The sequence below is a fragment of the Leiobunum rupestre genome, chromosome 10 (assembly GCF_980474605.1).
Source record: "Leiobunum rupestre chromosome 10, qqLeiRupe1.1.hap1, whole genome shotgun sequence".
Lineage (NCBI taxonomy): Eukaryota > Metazoa > Arthropoda > Arachnida > Opiliones > Sclerosomatidae > Leiobunum > Leiobunum rupestre.
The window spans coordinates 7,216,068-7,236,777 of NC_143393.1; the positions used below are offsets into that span (position 1 = coordinate 7,216,068).

The window sequence follows — 20,710 nt, forward strand, 5'->3', positions numbered from 1 at the left end:
ACGCCGATATTGCACGTTTGTGACGTGTGTGGAAATGTCTACAATCGAAGGGACAATTTGAAAGCTCATAAAGCGACCGCTCATGGCGAAACCGGCCGTCCAAGAATTGGGCTATGGCAGATATGAATCTGGAACGCCTATTATTGTAATAATAATCTAACTGAAATAAATATAGTTCATTTTTAAAGCTGACACGCGGGAGATTATCTGTAATTATTTACGGGGTGTTGTTGTTTCGTTGTGTAGTGTTCGGTATGTATGTTTTCTCGTTTAAAAGCGTTCTCATTTTAAACATTTCGGGGACATTTTACTCATCTATTTATTTTTCTATTTATTTCAGGTGTGGGAGCTATTGTTCTAGCAATGGTAGGGGGTCCGGTTGACAAACCTAACGTCTGCAATTTCTGTTCCAAATCCTACACAACGTCCGGGTCTCTGAATCGACACATTGTACTGAAACACAGTGGCAAGACGACCATGTTCCAATGTAAATTTTGTCACAAGAATTTCGTGAGAAGAGAAAGCTTGACGATTCATCACAGACAACATCATAAACGATATTATTGATTTATTAAAAATTCCCTTTTTTACCCCAAGAAAATGTACTGGGTATTTATATTCCATTTTTTTTTCAACTAAATATATCATGTACGTAAGAATTCTAATCAAAATAAAAGGCAGTAATATATGCGTTACGTAACTACCATTTATAATTAACTCCTCAAAACCATACAAAACATTTTACATCTTGAAAAAGGCATTTTTCTAACTTTTATATTTGGGAACAATTTCAGATATTGTTTCGGATAATTCCACCGTCATGTTCGAGCTACTGAACGAAGATTTCACGTGTGCTGTTTGCAAACTAAAGTTTACTCTGAAGGGCAATCTTTTGCGTCACATTAGGACGAAACACGGAATCAGAAACAACGTGTTTCAATGTCATATTTGTTTACGGACTTACAATCGCAAAGATAACTTAAAGCAACATTACTTTATGGCGCATAAGAACGTTTTAGATCGGCCGTTTCAAATGTAACATTTATTCTATTTTGTTTATGTAATAAAACGAATCAAATACAACGCTGCTTTTGGATTATTTTCGTGGGGAATTCTTCGCGCAGTACTCAAGGCTTTGTTTCCGTTCGTACTAACACTAAAATTTCGATTGCAGATACTTCGGTACACAATTTAGTCGAGGAAGTTGTAATAAATGGGGAAAAGATGTTCATTTGCAAGTTGTGTTCTATGCCCTTCACCGCTCGCGGTAGCGTTTACCGACATTGTCGAGTGAAACATAGCCGACAAAAGGAAAAGTTCAGCTGTCTATATTGTCAGAGTGTGTTCAACCGAATTGACAATTTAAGAATACACGAATCTGCCGTTCACGGGATTCACTCTTCCAAAGCGAGAAAGCGAGAACAACTGGAACAATGAGTACATCACACGATTGTAAAACGCTAAATATTTTAAAATAAACGATATTTTAATACTAATCCGAACGCGTTCTGTTAATACCACACCAAAATTTTCACATTTTAGGCTGCATTTTCCGGTATCGTTAGTTGCGCGAGACAATTTTTAAAAACTGATACTGACCAGGTCGATTCTTCTTTCAGGTTACGTGGACGGTGACTCGAGCGGGGAGCATTTTAATAGCGAAGATTCTCAGGGTAAGGAATTTGGCGGTCTTTACCACTGCAATCAATGCAGTGCCGTCTTCACGCTCAAGGGTAGCTTAACCAGACACTGGAAGACGAAACACGCCAGACAGCCTTCGTTGTACTCGTGCCGGTTCTGCACCAGGGTCTACAACCGATTGGACAACGTCAAAATGCACGAAAAAACGCATTTAGAAGTACGAGAGATATCCTAAACGGCCTGTATTTACTTTTAATCTTCCTTCGGAGACGTCTCGCTGGTTCTCTTCTCTTTGGATCTCTAAGACATATCCGGATGGTCCATTTGACTTAGTAGGCTTTTTGTTCCGCTGGTGATGGTGATTGTTCCAACTATATAGAAACTCTCTCGTTCCTCTTGTATAAAAGCGTTGTTTCGAATAAAGACGCCTCTAACCCTGCTACTATTTTCTTAAGTCCCTGGACAACTGGCTGTACCATGGTGGCACGGTCGGTGTCCGGTACTTTTTTCTTCATCACGACTAACACGTCTTATTATATTAAATCAATGTCTTAACGATTGAGTACCGATGCTCTCTGTTTATCCGTGCTAATACCACCGTTTTTACCCAATTTTATTTAGTTGGGAGTAACAGGAGGTCCAAGACGATCGTTAAGAAGATCACTCGCTCTAAGTTCGCTCATTCCGGAAGTACTTATCAGGGAAGTGCCCGTTCCTGTTCAGTCTGTGGCCGAGGATTTGCGTGTTCACGAAATTTAAGACGTCATTTCCGGGAACAACATTGCGACAAACCTCCCACCTTCAACTGCCAACTCTGTTCGTTTACTTGCAAACGCATCGAAATTTTGAGCAGTCACGAACGCACTACTCACGGTATTAAGAACTCTCTAAGACAAAGAAGTCACAACTATTTCTTAGAATTTTAGTTCCCCGTACCAGCGTAAGTTTCTAATTATGTTCTTTAATTGTGTGTCAGATCCCTATCCTTCGCGTGTAAAAGTTTTATTAAGCGCCATCTCTAACTTGTAAGTGGACCGGAGACCCGGGAGGCTATTCTGTAAATATCAAAAACGAAAAAAAATCATGATCCGTCAAAAATGACAATGCGCGTGTGCAAAAGAGGCTGCTATCGAAGTATCGAACTATCGATAGTATTGGTGAAATTCAAAATCGTGGCGGTCTGTAAGGCCGACACAAGTGATTTTAATGAAATGCTTCGACATTCGGTCGATAAGGCCAATTTAAGTCTTGGGAACAAAAAATAAACCGATATTTTCCGTCGGCTTAAGCATTTAGTTTATGATTTGACTATAATACCGGACAAAGCATAACATACTGTCACTACTTAAAATTGAACTTACACAATCGATTGTTTGATATTTAGATATCCGCCCTTTCTCCACATGCGCATTGCCATTTTTGACGGATCGAGATATTTTTCTCATTTTTGATTTTTACAAAAAAGCCTTCCAGGACAGGGTGGGTTGATATTTTTACCCACCATTTAATACAGGAGAGGCGTGAGTTGCGTATTTTTATCGCTAGAGGAGCTTATCTCTTCAGGTATGATGTCAGAGATGCGTCATTATCGTTAACTGGCCCAATAGCGGAACATAATTACAGACTTACGGTACCAGGTACCGGTAATGGTTTATGGGAGAAACCGGTAATGGTGTGTATTCACTACTATATTGTTTTTGATATTACATGATCAACTCTACTTGTACATTTCATAACTAAACCCAATACCTCGGTATTCCTCGAGTTTATTTTTGTCGGTTAATTGGTATGGTTAAAAAGTACTTTTTTGGTGCATAAAACGGGTACCATTAAGTGCCGGGAAATGAATTTCTCATCAAAACTATAGAATAATTAAAGTGTAACGTTTTAATAACAATTTTCATAACGTAATATTGAAATTTGCGGAGAATTTATCGGAGTTGTACCAATACATTTTTTATGCCAAATAAATAAAGTTTATATTTTTATAATGAAAGCGATTATGCAATTTTCTAGTTTCATAATTTGAAGTGCATTAGTCATTATTAAAAAGTTCCTGCCTAAACACGGTAAGTTCTTCAATTAAAAAATATCATAAAGAACGGGTACTAATTCTTGACTCTTTTATTCTATTTTAAGATACCAAAAGCGAGAACCGCATCTATAAGCCAAAAAGGAGTGAAGCAGTTGTTGACCTGTGAAGACAATGTACCTTAAATAAAGTGTCCAATCTTAAAATCTTACATTTGGTATTTTTTTTAGTACAGTGGTTGGGGTTTTTTTCAAGTTACGGAAACAAAATCCCGATATTTGTATTGTAGGCAGCTAGTTCCTGATTTTAAATGACGCGACGATAAAAAATACGTTGATGATCACAATTAAAAACTTTTATTTTTTGAAGGTTACAATGTCCAAATTTACAAGAAATACTATCACATGAGAAAGAAACGCTTTTGCGCCAAAGACCGAAGTTATAATTGCGAAATTTGCGGGCTGTCGTACACGGAAAAACGAAACCTACGGAGGCACATTAAACTGAAGCACTTGCCACCAGGTGCACTGTTAGCGTCGTCCAAAGGTTCCAGGGTAGCTTTGGATCAGCTAGCTGCTCTGAATTACTAAAACGCTTAATCAGCTCCTCTATCAGAGTGCCGCGTAACTGCGGAACAAAAATCCTTATACCTCAAAAATATTTATTATATCTTGGGTTACACTTAACACTGGTAAACAGGTTTCATTACATTTGAAATACAAATAAAAATTATATTGGGTATCAGTTGTATCATTGATTTCGCGTTACACTTAGAGAAAATTACCACGTAGAACTGTACAATATAACTCGTTATTCGCTAGAAACACGCATCTTCGCAGGCTCAATTAACTTTTTCAAAATAGGCTTTGAAATAAAAAGTAGTTGCTCACAAAACTGCCCCTAATTGTTTTACATTGGTAGGCGGAGGAATACACGTGGTAAAGGTTCATCCGTGATTCGGTGTAAGCTTCTATGGTTTAGCGGAAAATTCTAACCACTTAATTTTGCGTCGAGCCTGCTAAGATGGTCACGTATCTCGTAAAAGATATACGCTTCTGCTAGAGTACATATTTTATAGGCTGTTTTCGTTATGCTATTGTAAATACGGTACTCCGAGTTGGGTGTCGCATCTGTGATGCTTTACTAATAAAGTAATTTTTGTCTACGTTTAGCGAGGTATTTAATGCGAACGAAGGTTCTAAAGATGAAAGCCTCGAAGGACTTTGGTTGCATATTTTGCGAGGCGTCCTACACTGACAGAAGCAGTTTACGACGCCATCAAAGAAGCAAACACGAAAAATCGCTCTTTTTCTGTGACATTTGCGGTTTCTCGTACACGTGCTTCGACTTACTTCAAAGACACAGAAAATCTACGCATCACGTCACCGCTTAAATTAATTTGTAAAAGAATTATTACAATTAAAGTGCAATTCGCTAAACGCTAGTAGGTGTTTACGTTTATTTTGACGCGATAGCGGAGTACTTTTGAAGGGGGTAGGCGATAAGGTATATTTTTAGACTTGGTTTTCTTCTAACACGTCCATTTGTTTCTTTAGGTACTTTTGTGCTGTTGGCTGATAATCGGTTTGGTTGTACTATTTGCGGGGCGTCCTACACCGACCGCAGTAACTTGAGACGTCACCAAAGGGTTAAACACGAAAATAGCATATTTTTCTGTGATCATTGCGGTCATTCTTACGGTCGAAGCGACCATTTGAGAATCCACGAGCAAACCGTCCACAAAATTTTCAAAACCTATCCTTACAGCGTTAACAAAACTTCACCCTGATCAAAATCACCTAAATTGTTTGTAAATGTATTTTTTTAAAAACGATGGTGTCGGTGATAATTTTAAAGAATATATATAATATGTATATTTTTTATTGGATATATAAATATATATTGGAGTTGGACCAATAAACCGGTAATAGTTTATTATAAAAAAAGTTAAAAATAAAGAAATTTATCTTTTCGTAGAACTGTGTTTTATTTAGAATGGTGGTCTTATTTGGGGAACTTTTTTAAAGAAAATCCGGACAATCGCGAGGTTTCTCGTAAACTCACACAGTTTACTTTCGTTCTAAGGTACCATTATTCGTTATCGAAGGGCGAACCCCAAATTTCTTTCTAAAAGGACTTGCCAGTGTAGATTTTGCCCCTTAAACTACAGCGACCCGGCTAGTTTGAGACGTCATATCCGCAACATCCACCCCGACCAAGTACGCCCTCGTGGTCGACCACCGTGTAACCTCGTCTTCGGAATGAATGTCTTGAACCGGAAGTGAATATTTGAATTGATCATCTTCGAGATATTTTAAGTAGCGCGAATGTACAAACCGGTAATATTAAATCTCAAAGTTGAAATAAAGGTATTTATGTTTTCATGAAAGTTGGGTTTTTATTTTTTTTTTTTCCATTTCATTGTGGTTTTATAGGCACCTTTTTTGATAGTAAAATTCGCGTAGATTCAACTTAAATTCACGTCTTTTTTCTTCCGTTCGAAGGTACCGGTGGGCTTTTTCGATGGGTAGGCAAAGTGTTTCAGTCTAAAATGGTGTACCAGTGCAGTTTTTGTCCCCTGAACTACAGCGATCCCGCTAATTTGAGACGTCATGTTCGTAACATACACCCCGACCAAGTGAGACCTCCTGGTCGACCTAAAGCGCCACCCTATCGCCTCGGGTCCAGAATTAACGTCTCGTATCGAAAGTGAACGAGTGTGGTTTCGTAACTTTTCATTTTCGCGTGAATAAGTGCCATATGTATCACGTATCGAGAGTACTTATCGGTATGTAATTGGAGCGTTGTTTATTTATGTCCAGTTTTTTCAATAAAAACATTCTTCCTTCAAACTTTCTAGTCTTTTATCTTTCGGGTTCTTTACTCTTTTGTGTCTTTTGCGTTCTCACACGTCTTAAACCGGAGCTTCTCTGGTTTGGAACTCGTACTAACCCTTGGCGGTTTTTTCTCTTTTTCCTTTAGGGAGTAAGCCACGAAAGGGCGTTCATTCTTGTCGATTTTGTGGATCTTCCTTCACTTATTCTAGTGCCAAACTTCGGCACGAACGCGCCAAACACACGGCGGAAAAGGTCTTTAAGTGTTCGTATTGCAACTACGTCAGCACTAGGCGCGATTGCTTAAAAAGACATTGCATTATTATGCACAGTCGAAAGCCATAGCACGCGTTCTCGGTCCCGGAATTTTCTCTAAAGTTCCTGTATTTAGATAATTATATTTTATTTATGGAAGCCAAGACGAGAGTTTCTTTTATGTATGGAAAATAAATATTTCCCGTAATTCCGTTTATATTGCCTATTTTGTTTTTAGACGAAAATACTAACTTACACCTTAAGGCTTATTTACTTATGTAGTCATTTCTTTTTATTAACCCATACTTGGTTTTCTTCGATTTCAGGATATGTCTGGAGTGGCGAAACTGCTCAAATGCCAAAATTAAAATGTCGTTTTTGCGACGCCACTTTCGCGTTCGCCAGTGGACGATGCAGGCACGAGAAAGCGCAACATTTCGACATGAACGAACAACTGAAATGTAGTTTGTGCAATACGTTATTTTCATCCATTCGGTTCTACATTCAACACCGACGTACTATTCACGGAATTTCGACTTATTGATGGAACCGTTTTCGCCAGTGTCGGCGCCGTAGCTTAATATATGTTCGTTTGTATTTAGTCGACGTGTTCCACGATAAATAAAAGTTTGATTTAAAACGAATCCATTGTTTTTATTTACACGTAACGCCCCCTTTTAGGCTATAGGAAAGCGCGTTACGTTTTATGTAGTGCGTGCTTCTGAAGCATTCTCTGACCGATTTTCCCACTTTTAGAAACAGTGAAAGCCACTGACGCTGGTGGTACCAAATCCACCACTGAGAAGAAGGACACAGAGGATGACGAAGAAGCTTACGACAGTCCGTACGAAGATTTCTACGAAGATGATGATGACGACGAGGAAGAAGATGACGAAGAGGAGGAAGACTACGAAGAATTCCTCAACGAAGACGTCTTGAAAAAATCGGACATGGATATCGGAATCGTCGAAGAGATGCCGTCTACTAAAGAAGGCAAAAAGGATACTAGCAGGGACGAAGAAGACGCGGAGGAAATTCAGAATCCAGACAGCCTCAAAGCCGGGGTGGAATATTCTTTCTGTCGTTTCTGCAACGCGCCATTCTCGCTCAACACCTCTCGCGTCCGACACGAACGAACCATTCACTTGGCGCAGTCTTTCCACATTTGCTCCGAATGCGGATACAAGTCAACCAGGACCGACCGACACAGAAGACACATGAAGGACTGCCACGACATCGACATACCATTACTGAGACATACTAGAACTACCCCAAGATCGTCTAGGCCATCTCAAGGTTATATACTTTTCACTAAACAATTTAATCTAGTCCTAACACCTTTTGTTTTACATATTTAGGCCAGAAATCACCCTCGGAAGATAACATATATCAATGCTACGTTTGCGAGAAGACATTCAGGGCCAGGAGAAGCGTTCTCAGACATTTCCGCGAGAAGCATAACAACCCTGATACTTTTACGTGCTCTTTCTGTGGAAAAAGCTACACTCGAAAAGAAAATTTGACCAAACACATGGATTCGGTACACAACGTTATCGTGTGAATATGACGTATACATTTTTCAAAGAAGTGAATAGACAAAAATATACACGAATACCAATACGTGTTGTTTCCATGTTATTTTTCCTTTATTCTATAGAAATAATTTCTTAAATGTTTAATATCTATACGGTTATATAACTCAGTACCGTTTAGGTTCATCGTATTGTCGTTTTTTTTTCTGGATTTCTTTTACAGATAGCCGTTTTGTGCTATTGGAACGGGACGAGCAACAAGAATATTTTGATTGCCAGTTATGTTCCCGTAGTTTTTGCCACCGGCGTAGTCTTTATCGCCATACTCGCGAAAAACACCCTGAACATTACCGCAATTTGTTCACTTGTAGTGTCTGCAGTACCCAATTCAACAGAATCGATCAGTTAAAGATCCACACCTTGGCCAACCACGTCAACCCATCCTCTTCGGAATAACGTTTCGAGGGCCTTTAACTGATACTTTTCATTTCGAATTTTTGGGATATTTGGGGTTTTTGGGGTTTTTGGGTCTGCATTCTTTTTAACGAAAATTTAAATTTTCGAAACTTATATTGGTTTACTTATTGACCAATTTATTTCTTTTCATTGTTGGGATAACTTGGCACGGTATAACTATTTCTTTACTGCACGGTTTTGATTCGTAAAACGCGTTAACAGCCTCGCGTTATAAACAATTTTTTTACGATGTTAAAAATTAAACCTCCGATAGAAGACGTGTTTTTGGTAAATATTTTACAACTTTAATTCATCGCAATACTCGCTATGAATAATAAGCTGTAACAAAATTTCCTTTATTGTTAATCCTAAAAGTAGTCTACATGACGGATCAAGATATTAAACTGTACCCAAACCAAAAATAAATAAAATTCTATTTCTTAAAAACAAACGATCTTGTTTTTCTTAAAACGACCGGTGCATCAAAATTCGATTTGTTTTGGTCAACTTAGGCCTAACCCGCTGCGATTTCCGAATCTTCCCGCTTCGCCGCTTTTGAGGTTTGACGGTTGGCTTCGCGGAGAACAGGTCTCTCCGCTGCGTGCTGTATTTTCTCCGCATCATGTGGGCGTGGACGATTTTGGCGCGGCGTGTACGGAATCGATAGAGCGACAACTCCTCGGGCTTGAACGCTAAAAGTTCAATAACCACGAAAAAAACTGGTATGAAACCGGCTTTTTTCCCTTAACCCCAACATCTAGATTGAGCGCGAAACTATTACACTGATACCCCGTGCTCGCGTGTACGTTACGCAATTTCCTTTTGGTTATGAACTCAACTTCTGCAACTGTACTTTTCAGACAGCCACGACTTTCCGTTTTCTTTCTGTATTTTCAGAAAGCTGTTTTTGTCAGCATTGTCACAAGGTGTTAGGCAGCCAAGAAGAATTGAACTGTCACGTATGTTTGAAAGTGCAGTCCAGCTATGCTACGGCTTGCTACTGTTCAATTTGTAACTGGAACTTCCTAAAATTAGAGTACCTAGAAGTGCACCAACGCTGTTTTCATCCCAACGAACAAGAGAATTTGAAAATTTATTCCCATCGCGGCATGTTCTTCCTAGACCGAATACGAAAATAAATTAATTTCCTTATATTAGCTCGATCTTTAAAACCGATCTTGTATTGATTTAAATTTAATAAACTTATCGAGCTCTCTCAATCTGCGCTTTTAATTTACTGTTCAATAATCGATTTAGGCTTTTTAATTAACTAACTTGCAGGTACTAATTAATATTTATTTCCAGGATCCGTCAAAGGATTATAGGAATACTGGCTGAATCTGTAGCATAATTTTAACAGGAAAGCTAACTCTTGCGAGCCCCTCAAAAGAACGATAATCATGATTCACATCAGTTGCTGTCCCAAGACATAACTTGAAGTTGTTGTAAAAATTTCTTCTCTATAAAATACAGTTTGCAGAGGCATATGCGTGTAATACATGTCTATAACTTCAATGTATGTTTCTTGAAATAAAAATTTGATCTTAGTTTGTAACTCGCGACGTACAGCGTAATGGCGGTATAGGCAAATGGAAATGAATATAAGTTATCCAAAAGCTGCATATTCCATATTGGAGCCATTTTCCTAATGTGACTCCCCTTCAGTCTCCGTTTTAAATTTTTTCGTGTTACGAAACGCTGAAAGTTCAATGAAGCTACACCATAAGTTAATAATTATGTTGGACATAAGTGAGTCAGTTCCCCATTTACTATGTGCAATTTCTAGAATAACTACACATTTTTGGTCAACTTCAGATTAAGTCATTAGGCGTAAACGGGCTCTTTGCCTCGTCTTCATAGTGGAAGCCGTGCCTAGGCGTAGAACCAGCTCGTGATAATTGGTTTTAAGTATCGTATTTTCCATACTAGGTGATCTTTTCGGACATGACTTAACTTTGATTATAACTATCAATATCTATGTGAATAATTATAGACTTATGTCGTTACCGCTCGTCTTTTTCCTTTAATAGACAGTCATTTGAAATTACCCACATATCTGTACTGCAATGTTTCACGGAAAAAAACAGACATATTGTACCATAAGGAAAATTACACCAATTTTTTCGAATCTATTTCAATAATTTATTTTTAATGACGCGTTACGCTCAGATATTAATTTAAATTTTCTTCCAGGATTAGACAAGGAGAAGTCTTTACACGGGTATACTTGTTGCATTTGCAAGATAGTTTTACCGAGAAAGGAACTCTTGAGAGTCCATAAGAATGTAACGCACGGTTCGCATCGGTTGCAGGAAGAAGACGTCACTTGTAATTATTGTAACAGGGTCTTTTCGAGAAAGTACAATTTACAGAGGCACGTCAGTATGATGCATAATTAAAAATCCAATCATTGTGTAAATGTTTTTCTAAAATAAAATTTTGAACAGTATCTATTTTGAACATTTTTGTAGTTCAAAGTATTCGAGGCTGCTTACAGTGAGTAATAACGGTATAAGGGATTAACTTTAATTTTCTTTCTTGCAGAAGGGTTAACTTGCGAAGCGTGTGATAAAACTTTTAGCTTTTCGCAAGCTCTGAGGCGTCATTTTCGAGAATGTCACTCTACTGGTTCGGTCTTTTTCTGTTCAGGCTGCGGTAAAACCTTCAAAAGACGTTACAAATTTTCCAGCCATGTTTGCAAATTCACAGATATAATTTAAATTTTATATATTTGCATATATGGTTGAAACTTGTTGTTAATTTTGTGTATTTTTAAAGTCGATATTTAAATAAAGCGTATTTGTTGCAATAACGTGTTAATCACTCTATAAAGTAATTACCACAGTTACCTCTGAATCAAACCGATTGTGAAAAGTCTCTTGCAATCTAACTTACGTTATTGGAAATTTAACAGAACACGGGGAACAACGACTGACGAAGAATTACCGATGTAGCGAATGTTGGAAATACTTTACACATTCTCGAAATTTAAAGAGGCACAAGAACGAAAAACACGGTAACGTCTTGTGCCCCATATGCAGTTGTTCGTTCGCCAGAGAGTCTGGTCTTAATCGTCACCTGGACTCTATTCACAAGAATCACAGCGATTACCATGTTTTAAAACGGCAAATGAATGACGAGCTGTGCTAATTTTATGAATTTTTCGTTAAGTCGAAACTTAAATATTTATCTTTCTTCAAGGTTTAGTTTGTAAATTAAATCTCACTAGCACTATGAATAAACGGATTGTCAAACATAACTCGCGTTCTAATTTATTTTATTGGTAATTTAACAGAACGCATGAAGAATCGGGCGTAATAAATGTAGGAAATCTTTCACCTATTCTAGAAATTTGTGGAGGCACAAGAAAGGTAATCATGGTAGCGCTCGATACGCGCTGTGAACCAGTGGTGTAGCCAGAAATCCTTCAAGGGAGGGGTTCAAACTATGTTAAATTTTAGTATTGCCAAAGCTACGCCCTCCAATTGTCTACGCCACTGCTGTGAACCATATGCAGTGTTCTTGTATCCATCTCTCATTCACAGTGATTAAATCCTTTCCCAGTTTTGCTAATATTAATAACTTTATTCGATATTATCAGAAACCGAAAATGTAGAAGATAATTTCAAATATGACCCACGCTGGAAGTGTTACAATTGTTTTCTGGTACCTAAATACTTACCCGAAGAAATGCCATTAAATCGTTCCACAGATTTAACTCTGTCCAATTTGCAGCGTGTCGTTTTTTAAGCTTACTAAACTGAAACTGCAAATTCTGTAAATCTAATTGGTTGCATTCATTTAATAATGTTACACAAGTAGATTTTTAAAATTTAACTTGCAAGCTAGTTTACTTGAATTGTAATGAACGGACCATGTGGAACAGAGGCTAATGAAAAATTACCTTGGTAACGAATGATAGAAGACGCATTCTAGAATGGCATGGTACGGTGCCAGAAATTTTAGTCTCTCTATTCACAGAAATCATAGTGATTACCATGTGATAAAACTTTAACTGAATTCCCAGTTACTTTACTATCATTTTGTATTTAAATAAAGCGTATATTTAACTGCTTTGTGGTATAGTTTCTAAGGCAAAAATAACTACAACGACGAACAAAGAGATTGTAAAACATCCTTGGCATTCTAATCCATTTTATTGGTAATTTAACAGAACATGTCGGCCTATCGGTGACGAAGACCTACCGATGTACCGAATGTTGGCGAACTTTCACACATGCCAGCAGTTTAAAGAGACATAAGCAGCAAAAACACGGTAACATCCAATTTTCGCTGTGGTATAATTTCGAAAATTGTGACAGTTTCTATACTTTACAAAGATTTATTGAATGTTCCGGTCAAGAATGGAACAAATGGAAGGCTCGAGTTAAATGAACTACGTAACTACTTTTAAACAGATAGTTAGTGGTAGTGTTTGAGTCGCTTTAATAAATCAACCAAAAGCCTTTTCACGAGCTTCCTAAATTTTCGGGATTCTAACTAGGCGGCCGTATTTCTACTTTTTAACTTCATTAAATTCACGGTCACACTTTTGGTAGTTATGTCAATTTGTCCCATGTTGTACGTTTTCCAGTTATTATGATCCTATTTAAAGCGATGACAATGGTTAGATATTTTTCACTACCAAATTCGTGTTGGATCGCTGCAATGTTTTTTTTATTCATCGACCTCTTTACCCAGAGGCATCGGATATTAGTTTGTAGCGCCATCTCTAATAGTTATAAAGTAACGGTTTTTTTTTGCCCCCGAATAGAAATTACATTTCTGATTTCTACCGCTAGGTGGCGATTAGACAGTGAGAAATTAATGGTGGATCTAATTCATAAATGTTTTAATATTAAGTTTCTTAAGCCAAAACTTTAATTAAGCGTATTTCCTGCATGGTATAGTTGGTTAATTGAAACCAATAATGTATTTATTTATGTTTGAGGAGAATGAATGTGTTGAGATGATTGCTCATAATTTCATGGTGCTCGAAGAGTGCTTAAGCTCCTCCCTCTAAAAAATCATATCATCCGATTATATCTTTGTTTCCTCTAAACTGGTGTCTTCCGACGTGATTGAAGCACACGGCAGTGACGTTTTTCATTCCCCCTCTCGTACCTGTGGAAAATTCAACCATGATGCGAATCGTCTCAACCAGGGGCGTAGGAACAGGGGGCGGGCAGGGGAGCAATGCCCTAGAACTTGGCTGGGAGGGGCAACTCATGTTATTGCCCCCTCCAACTTGTTGGTCAGTTGAAATCTTCAAAAGGCTCAAATTCTCATTTTAAAAGCATATAGAGCTTATGGAACCCCAACTGTGTTTAAATTTTAGTCTTTTCCCGCAAATTTTTATAGTAGTAAACAGTACACATGCATTCGGAGAAGCTACACGCCATTAAAAATTCAAAACCATTCTCCAGGCCCCTTTTCGTTTCTATTTGCCCCCTCCAACGTCTAGAACGTTCCTACGCCCCTGGTCTCAACAATTTTCCTTAAGTATAAACAAATAAACTACTGGCGTAATTAAGAAAAACCCTTCTTTTTCGAAATTACCAGAAATCGTGGAAGAACCGATATTCAAATGCGACGAATGTTATAAGACTTACAAACATTACGGCAATTTACGTTCGCACAAGATATCAGTCCATCGAACCGTCCCGGAGATTTCACTCTGCCCAATTTGCAGTGTTTCATTTTCCAATGTTACTGAACTGAAACAACACATGCAAGAAGCTCATAAAGGAAACCAAAAATTCTAAGTAAATTCCTAATGTTCATTTCATGTAGTTTTAACATGTTTTATCTGTAATAAAACGACCTTTTTCAATTTTTATAATTTATTTAATAAAGTTAAAAAAACAAACTAGCAACCAGTCTACTGAATTATCAATAGACCTTTAACGAAATTAAAAACATAGAAAAATCATGTGGCTTAGGTACAAATTATAAAATCATTGTTAGACAACGCAGTGGCATATAAAGCATTGTGGCATATTTAAGACATATAATGTAGATTGGTATTTGGCAATCCTGTTCTTCAGTAACAAGTTCTAGGAATGCAAACAGCTGATCTTTATTTATAAACTAACATTAAGATTGTTTGGTCAGGAGTTGTTGTTAGCTCAAGAAAAATGTAAATATTCTGCTTAGGGGTATTTCTGTGAACCAAGAATGTTTTTGGGTTAACAGGTAATATGTAGGACCTTGTTTTCCTCGTGATCCCCTGAAGAAAAGCCATGCCCTTCCGCCTTTCCTGGTGTCATCTTCCCGCTTTTCGCCACCGTTAAACCCCTCCCGTAAGATCGGAGACTCGCCGTGTAGGCCCAAAATCGTGTAAACACCGGCTACAGTTGGGGCTTCATATTATCTGTTAACCTGAATATATTCTTGCTGTGACATATACATACGGATTATACCCCTGGTTAGTCTATTTAAGTTTCCTCAAAGGTGAATTACAAGGTTATATAATTTATTGAAACTTTAACAGAATGCGCGGGCGAGATGCAACGGATCAAGAAATTCAAATGCACGGAATGTTCGAAAACTTTCACCCATTCGGCGAGTTTGTCTAGGCACAAGAAAGAACAACATAAAGGAGATCATCCGAGCTGTCCAATATGTCACTTTACATTTTTGAGAATTTATAGTCTAAAGCGACACTTAAGTTCCATTCACGGCGAACGGAATTTTACTTAATTTTTTTCTAAACTAAAATAAGGCCCAGGTTCAACTCGCTTATTGGTTTAAAATAAAACCCCAAAACCACAGGTTTTTTGTTTAATTTAAAATACTGATTTAAATTTACTAATAGGTCTATTCCTAAAGTCAGTTTGTGAAAATATCTTTACCCTGTATCTCGGGAGGAGTAGCTTCCCCAACGTCATTATGTCGTTTGTTACCACTTTCCAAGACGACGTTATGACGTAGGGAAAGTGAGTCTTCACAAAATAGAAGGAACTACTGACTTTCAGAATCACTTCTGTAAGTTAGGTTGAGCTGTATTAAAATAATCAAAATTATTCTTTTTGAAAATATGGTTTCTATTTTCTGAATGGTTGAAAAACAATTAAATCACCAAAGTGTTTTTAAATCCTGCTCTTGGATCCCGTGTGAACTGACAGCAATTGAATACCATCTTAGTATAATGAAATTTGATATTATTAAATATTTAATTATATTTATTGATAATTAACAGAAAACGTCGACGAGATACCTGGAAAAAAATACAAATGCTCCGAATGTTCAAAAACTTTTAATCAATCTAGAAACTTGTCACGACACAAACGGGAACAACATCGAAGCGTCTTAGGGATTTCTGTGTGTCCTGTTTGTGGCTTATCGTGTTATAGGATTTCTAATCTCAAACGACACGTCTATAATGTTCACGGTGATTAAAATGTATATTAATTGAATTTAAGTTAACTTTAGTTTTTCTAATTTTTGTTTCATTTTATATCAAGTTTAATCTTAAAGAGAGTGTGAAAGTCTGTATTTATGACGCCGATGTTTTCTCTAATTAGATATGGTTTATTGCGGTTTATAATTTTTTGAACAGGGCTACCAGATATTCCGTTGATATCAGTCTCTTGGCAGCTTTAACAAAAATGCAGTTCTTTCTTTATCACGTCTGTTGGTAATTAGTGTGTACTCTTAACGTCTTAAACTCATAGAAAAGGGATTGCTAAAACGTCTTACAATGAAAACAAAATTTCATATAAACGCCGCGCCACGCCGCCGCCGGTCAAAATTTCGTGGCATCGGGGTCTAATTTATGGTCGATCCCAGGAGCTGATCACTTTCCTGTATGTTTATATCATTATTAAATCTGATTAAATCAAATCTGTATTTTGCTCTATTTCATTATAAGGACACCCTGTAACAGAGGTGGATCAACGAATTTCACATATCTGACAACACATTTAACAGAAGCTTGGGTGATTGGGGCTAGTTACGTTAAACCCAGCATCTATTTGCAGACCATGTTTCGTTTTCAGTGGCGTAGACAAGGGGGGTGTTCCGGGTCCAGACTCCCCCCTTGGGCCTACCTTTGACTGTACTAAATTTCGACCCCCTCTTAACATTCACATATTTTAACCCACCCCCCCCCCCTTGGCGAATTTCTGTCTACGCCACTGTTCGATTTAGCATCAAATTTGTAAGGACATGTAGGGAAATTCCGCGTGAGCAGCATGTGAAACTACAACGATCAAATTATATCAACGGAGAGAAAAAGCTAATATTAACTATTGGTAATTAACAGAATATATCGACGCAGCACCTGTGAAGAGATACAAATGTTCCGAATGTCCGCAAACTTTCAATCACGCGAGAAACTTGTCAAGACACAAGAAAGAGCAACACGAAAGCGTTCAAGATATTTCGGCCTGTCCTACGTGCGGTGTTTCATTTTCTAGGATATCTAGTTTGAGACGACATATGAATTCCGTTCACAGTGTTGTCGCGTCCAAGTGGATTTAAAATTAGGTCAATTTCAGTCCTAGAGATGTTCTCCCTGCCTTCTAGACTGTCTAAATAAATTCCTATTATAAACTGGTTAATGATAATTATTAAAAGTTATTTTGAATTATATAATAGTTATTATATTTAACATTTTTATATAACCAAAAACTTACCTAAAAAAAGAGTAAAATTAGTAGAGAACAAATCTAATGGTTATTTTCCATTTCAGATTGGAAGAGATTTGAGTGTGTGATTTGTCAGAATAAAAGTTACGAACACAAACGCGACTTAGTACGTCACGTTAGAGAAAAACACTCCAACCACGAAAATATGATTTGTCACGTGTGTTTCAGGGGTTTCACTCGATCCTCAAGTCTGCATAGACACTTTAAAACTGTCCATTCCATGGCTGCCAAGACGTGGTCAGAGTCATATGTCAATAAACTTTAAATTTTAAATGTCTGCTAAATTAAGCATTGTTCTACACTCGCGTTATAGAATAAAATATTTCAAACCTTCAAGCGTTAAATTATTGCCAATGTTATACTCTGTATAGACATTATATTCGTGTTTTCGCTGTTGTTTATCCAAATTACTATTTTAGGTCGATTTCAATTACTGCGTGCAGCGAATTTAGCAAGAATGAAAACGGTTAGAAACGCCGGGTCCACTGTGTTGGCCTTTTCACCCAAGTACGACTCGTTGGCAAGTATGGTCCGTGAGACGAGTGTCGCTAGAACTAGACGCAAAACTGGGGGAATTCAGTGGGCGGCTCAGTTAATAGGTCACAAGAAAAGGAAAATTTTCCAATGCAAGCAATGCAATTGTTTCTATATGCACCAGCCCAGTTTGAGGCGCCATGTCAGAATTGTACACGAAATGGCTGGTCATTAATAAAATGACGTTGTATAATGAAAATAGAAAAGTATTTCAATACTGGAAAGTCTATTTTGTCTGTAATTCCTTTGTTTTCCGAAGTGAATAAACTTATCGGTTCAATGAAAATAAGACGTGTTTCATTGCTTTTTTTAAACTGTTTGAATAAAGATTTAAAATGCATGAATAAGATTTCATTACAACTTTAGACCGAAGACGGAGGAAAATAACTTTGCGTTGTCGTCAGTGTTGGGAGACCTTCGACAGACAGTCAGCGTTAATTTCGCATTTGAATTCCCAACACAAAGAATCTGATCTCAAAGACCAATCGATGTGCTTCATTTGTAACAAAAGCTTCACTAGTTTCTCTTCCTTGAAAAAACACCGCGCCGAACATACATTAATATATTCTTGGTTGAAGCTACGGTTGCGGCCACATATTAATTGTTAACCTGAATACATTATCTGCTAACCTAAATAAATTATTGGTTCAGTTTGAGTAATATACATATACCCCTGTATTTTAAATAAGTTATAATAAAGAGAGATTTTCGAGATTAATATGGTTTAGTGAAATTGTGAAATTTTTTATAGCGACCCGACCGACTTGTTTTCCGATGCGGCGCTTTTTTATTTAAAATATTTTTTCTTTGTTATTTTAGCGGAAGATTTTATCTGCGAGCGACGCGTCGGGATCGGGTACACTTGCAAAATATGCCGAGAATTTTTCCGACATCATGTTGACATAATGCGTCACGTTAAAACGCGACACTTGCCCCAAAGCTACGACTGTTCCAACTGTAACGAAAGCTTTTTGCGTTCGGTGCAGTTGAAAATTCACATGGCGATTGTACACAAAAAGAACTGATTTTTTATTTTGAACAAAGTATTGCGTTATTATTTCTTATATCGTATTTGTTATATATTTTTGGACAAATTTACACGAATAAAAAAGTGCCTTACATTTTTTTTAAATAAGTGCTTCAACTATTTCTAGACTTTAGACGCGTTCAGGCTTTACAATTTTTAATGGGCAATTAGTATTTTCCAACTAATTGGGAATACAATTAGCAGGTGTCAATAGCAAATGTCGGTACACTTTTGGGGGGATAAACACAACTTCTTCTTTGAATGTAGAATATGTTTTGAGATATCTATTTTAATTTCAACGAATACAATGTCACTTTAAACTTTCTTTACCTTTGACACGTAGTCCGCTTTTTCTAAATTACCTACAAGAAATAATATAGCAGAGAAAATAGTAGTCTAGAATAATATTTCCATTGGAGATCCCCAAAACGTTAATCCCAGTGTGAAAAGAATCTGTGCTATTTTCACCCACTAAAATGGAATATAAACTTCTTTTTGGTGCAATGGTGTGACTAGCGTATTTTTTTGGTACGTCGGATATGAACTACAGATTGGCAACAATTAAATTGCATTGTCTGAACGTTACTAAGCAATCAATGGTTAATCTTAGGTCTAAATATTAAAATTTAAAATTCTGGGTTACGACAACAGTTGTGTTTTTATTTCAGGTAAAAGGTTTATGTGTCGTTTTTGTAACGAAGGCTTCTCGTACAATCAGAGCCGCTTACGTCACGAGAGGGAACAGCACCAATCGGCGAAACCGACCTGCGAAATCTGCTCAAGATCCTTCTCCCGAAAGGACACGTTAAACTCGCACTATCTCAAAGAGCACGGCTTCCTCAACAGATAATGCCACGGAACAGCCCCCCCCCCCCCCCCTTAAACCAACGAAGTCACGTGGATCTGGAGGGGGGAGGAAGCCGACTGAACTGACGCTTCCCTCGAACCGGTTCCAGCTAGTTACGAAACATGTATATAAAATATATATTTTAGAAATAAACATTTCGATTGTTTTTGCGTCGTTTTGCTTGATAAAAATGTTCCTTCTACACTACAAACTATAGACACCAAGCTACAACGACTTTAGCTCCGTTTTATTTTGAAATTTTAAATTTTAAAATAAGTAACGTAATTATTTATGAATATTAGTCGAGTTCTATGACAAAATCTGCTCTATTCCTACAATTTTAGTCGCTCCTTTTAAGACACATTTGGTATTATAATCGTGTAGGTGTGCTTTAAGTAACTAAACTAGTGGGAGGGTTCAATTCCAGAGGTTAAACCACTTGCTAAAACTCACGTACACTGATTTCAGACATCCGAAACTGAGCACAGCCGTTGGTAATTCCAGATCTGTAATCAGTTACGTAATCACTTTTCTACACTCAAAGCTACAAGCTTTTATACTAACTACGAGAACTGATAAACCCCTCGGTTTAATAAGAGTTAAGATAAGTCTAAATCGAAGCGTTTTTCTCAGTATTTTCACAGGAGGATCGTACTTGTGAAATATGTCACAAAGCATTCGCCCACAGAACGAGTACACTCCGTCACATTCGTTTGAAGCACCCACTAGCCTACAAACGTCGCTCTAGGTGTCCATCCTGTCACTGGTCATTTAGCGATAAAGATAAACTGCGGAATCATACGGAAACTGCGCATCAGTGGCGCGCCCAGAAAAAAAGTTAAATAAATTCTATGTAATTTCACAGTTTTCACACCCCCCGTAGGGTGCGCTACTGCTACTC

General features: G+C 37.5%; 1 protein-coding gene and 1 long non-coding RNA gene across 5 annotated transcripts; both read left to right on the top strand.

The window, feature by feature from the left end:
• The first annotated feature begins 1,570 nt into the window (after nt 1–1,570).
• On the top strand, nt 1,571–4,460 carry LOC149923513 (uncharacterized). 2 transcript variants are annotated; one of them, XR_016476849.1, is made up of 4 exons: nt 1,571–3,313; nt 3,658–3,710; nt 3,781–3,849; nt 4,043–4,460. It is a non-coding gene; the product is annotated as an uncharacterized LOC149923513 (long non-coding RNA). The 2 variants fall into 2 exon arrangements; XR_016476848.1 differs by lacking the exon at nt 4,043–4,460 and having other exon boundaries at nt 3,781–3,879.
• A 1,211-nt stretch (nt 4,461–5,671) lies between these two features.
• On the top strand, nt 5,672–9,061 carry LOC149923514 (uncharacterized). 3 transcript variants are annotated; one of them, XM_090159875.1, is made up of 5 exons: nt 5,672–6,042; nt 6,178–6,461; nt 7,519–8,058; nt 8,121–8,349; nt 8,518–9,060. In XM_090159875.1, exons 2-4 carry the CDS (start codon nt 6,434–6,436, stop codon nt 8,321–8,323), a joined length of 771 nt encoding a protein of 256 aa, XP_090016001.1. In that variant the 5' UTR covers nt 5,672–6,042; nt 6,178–6,433; the 3' UTR covers nt 8,324–8,349; nt 8,518–9,060. The 3 variants fall into 3 exon arrangements, with proteins under 3 accessions (XP_090016001.1, XP_090016000.1, XP_090016002.1); XM_090159874.1 differs by having other exon boundaries at nt 5,673–6,042; nt 8,121–9,061; XM_090159876.1 differs by lacking the exon at nt 5,672–6,042 and having other exon boundaries at nt 6,112–6,461; nt 8,121–9,061.
• Nucleotides 9,062–20,710: the final 11,649 nt, after the last annotated feature.

Excerpts from the sequence above, each read along its gene's own strand:
- LOC149923514 (XM_090159875.1), top strand. The coding sequence starts at position 6,434 with ATGTATCACGTATCGAGAGTACTTATCG. Across the intron at positions 6,462-7,518 it reads CGTATCGAGAGTACTTATCG|AAACAGTGAAAGCCACTGAC; the intron begins GTATGTAATTGG and ends TCCCACTTTTAG. Across the intron at positions 8,059-8,120 it reads ATCGTCTAGGCCATCTCAAG|GCCAGAAATCACCCTCGGAA; the intron begins GTTATATACTTT and ends TTACATATTTAG.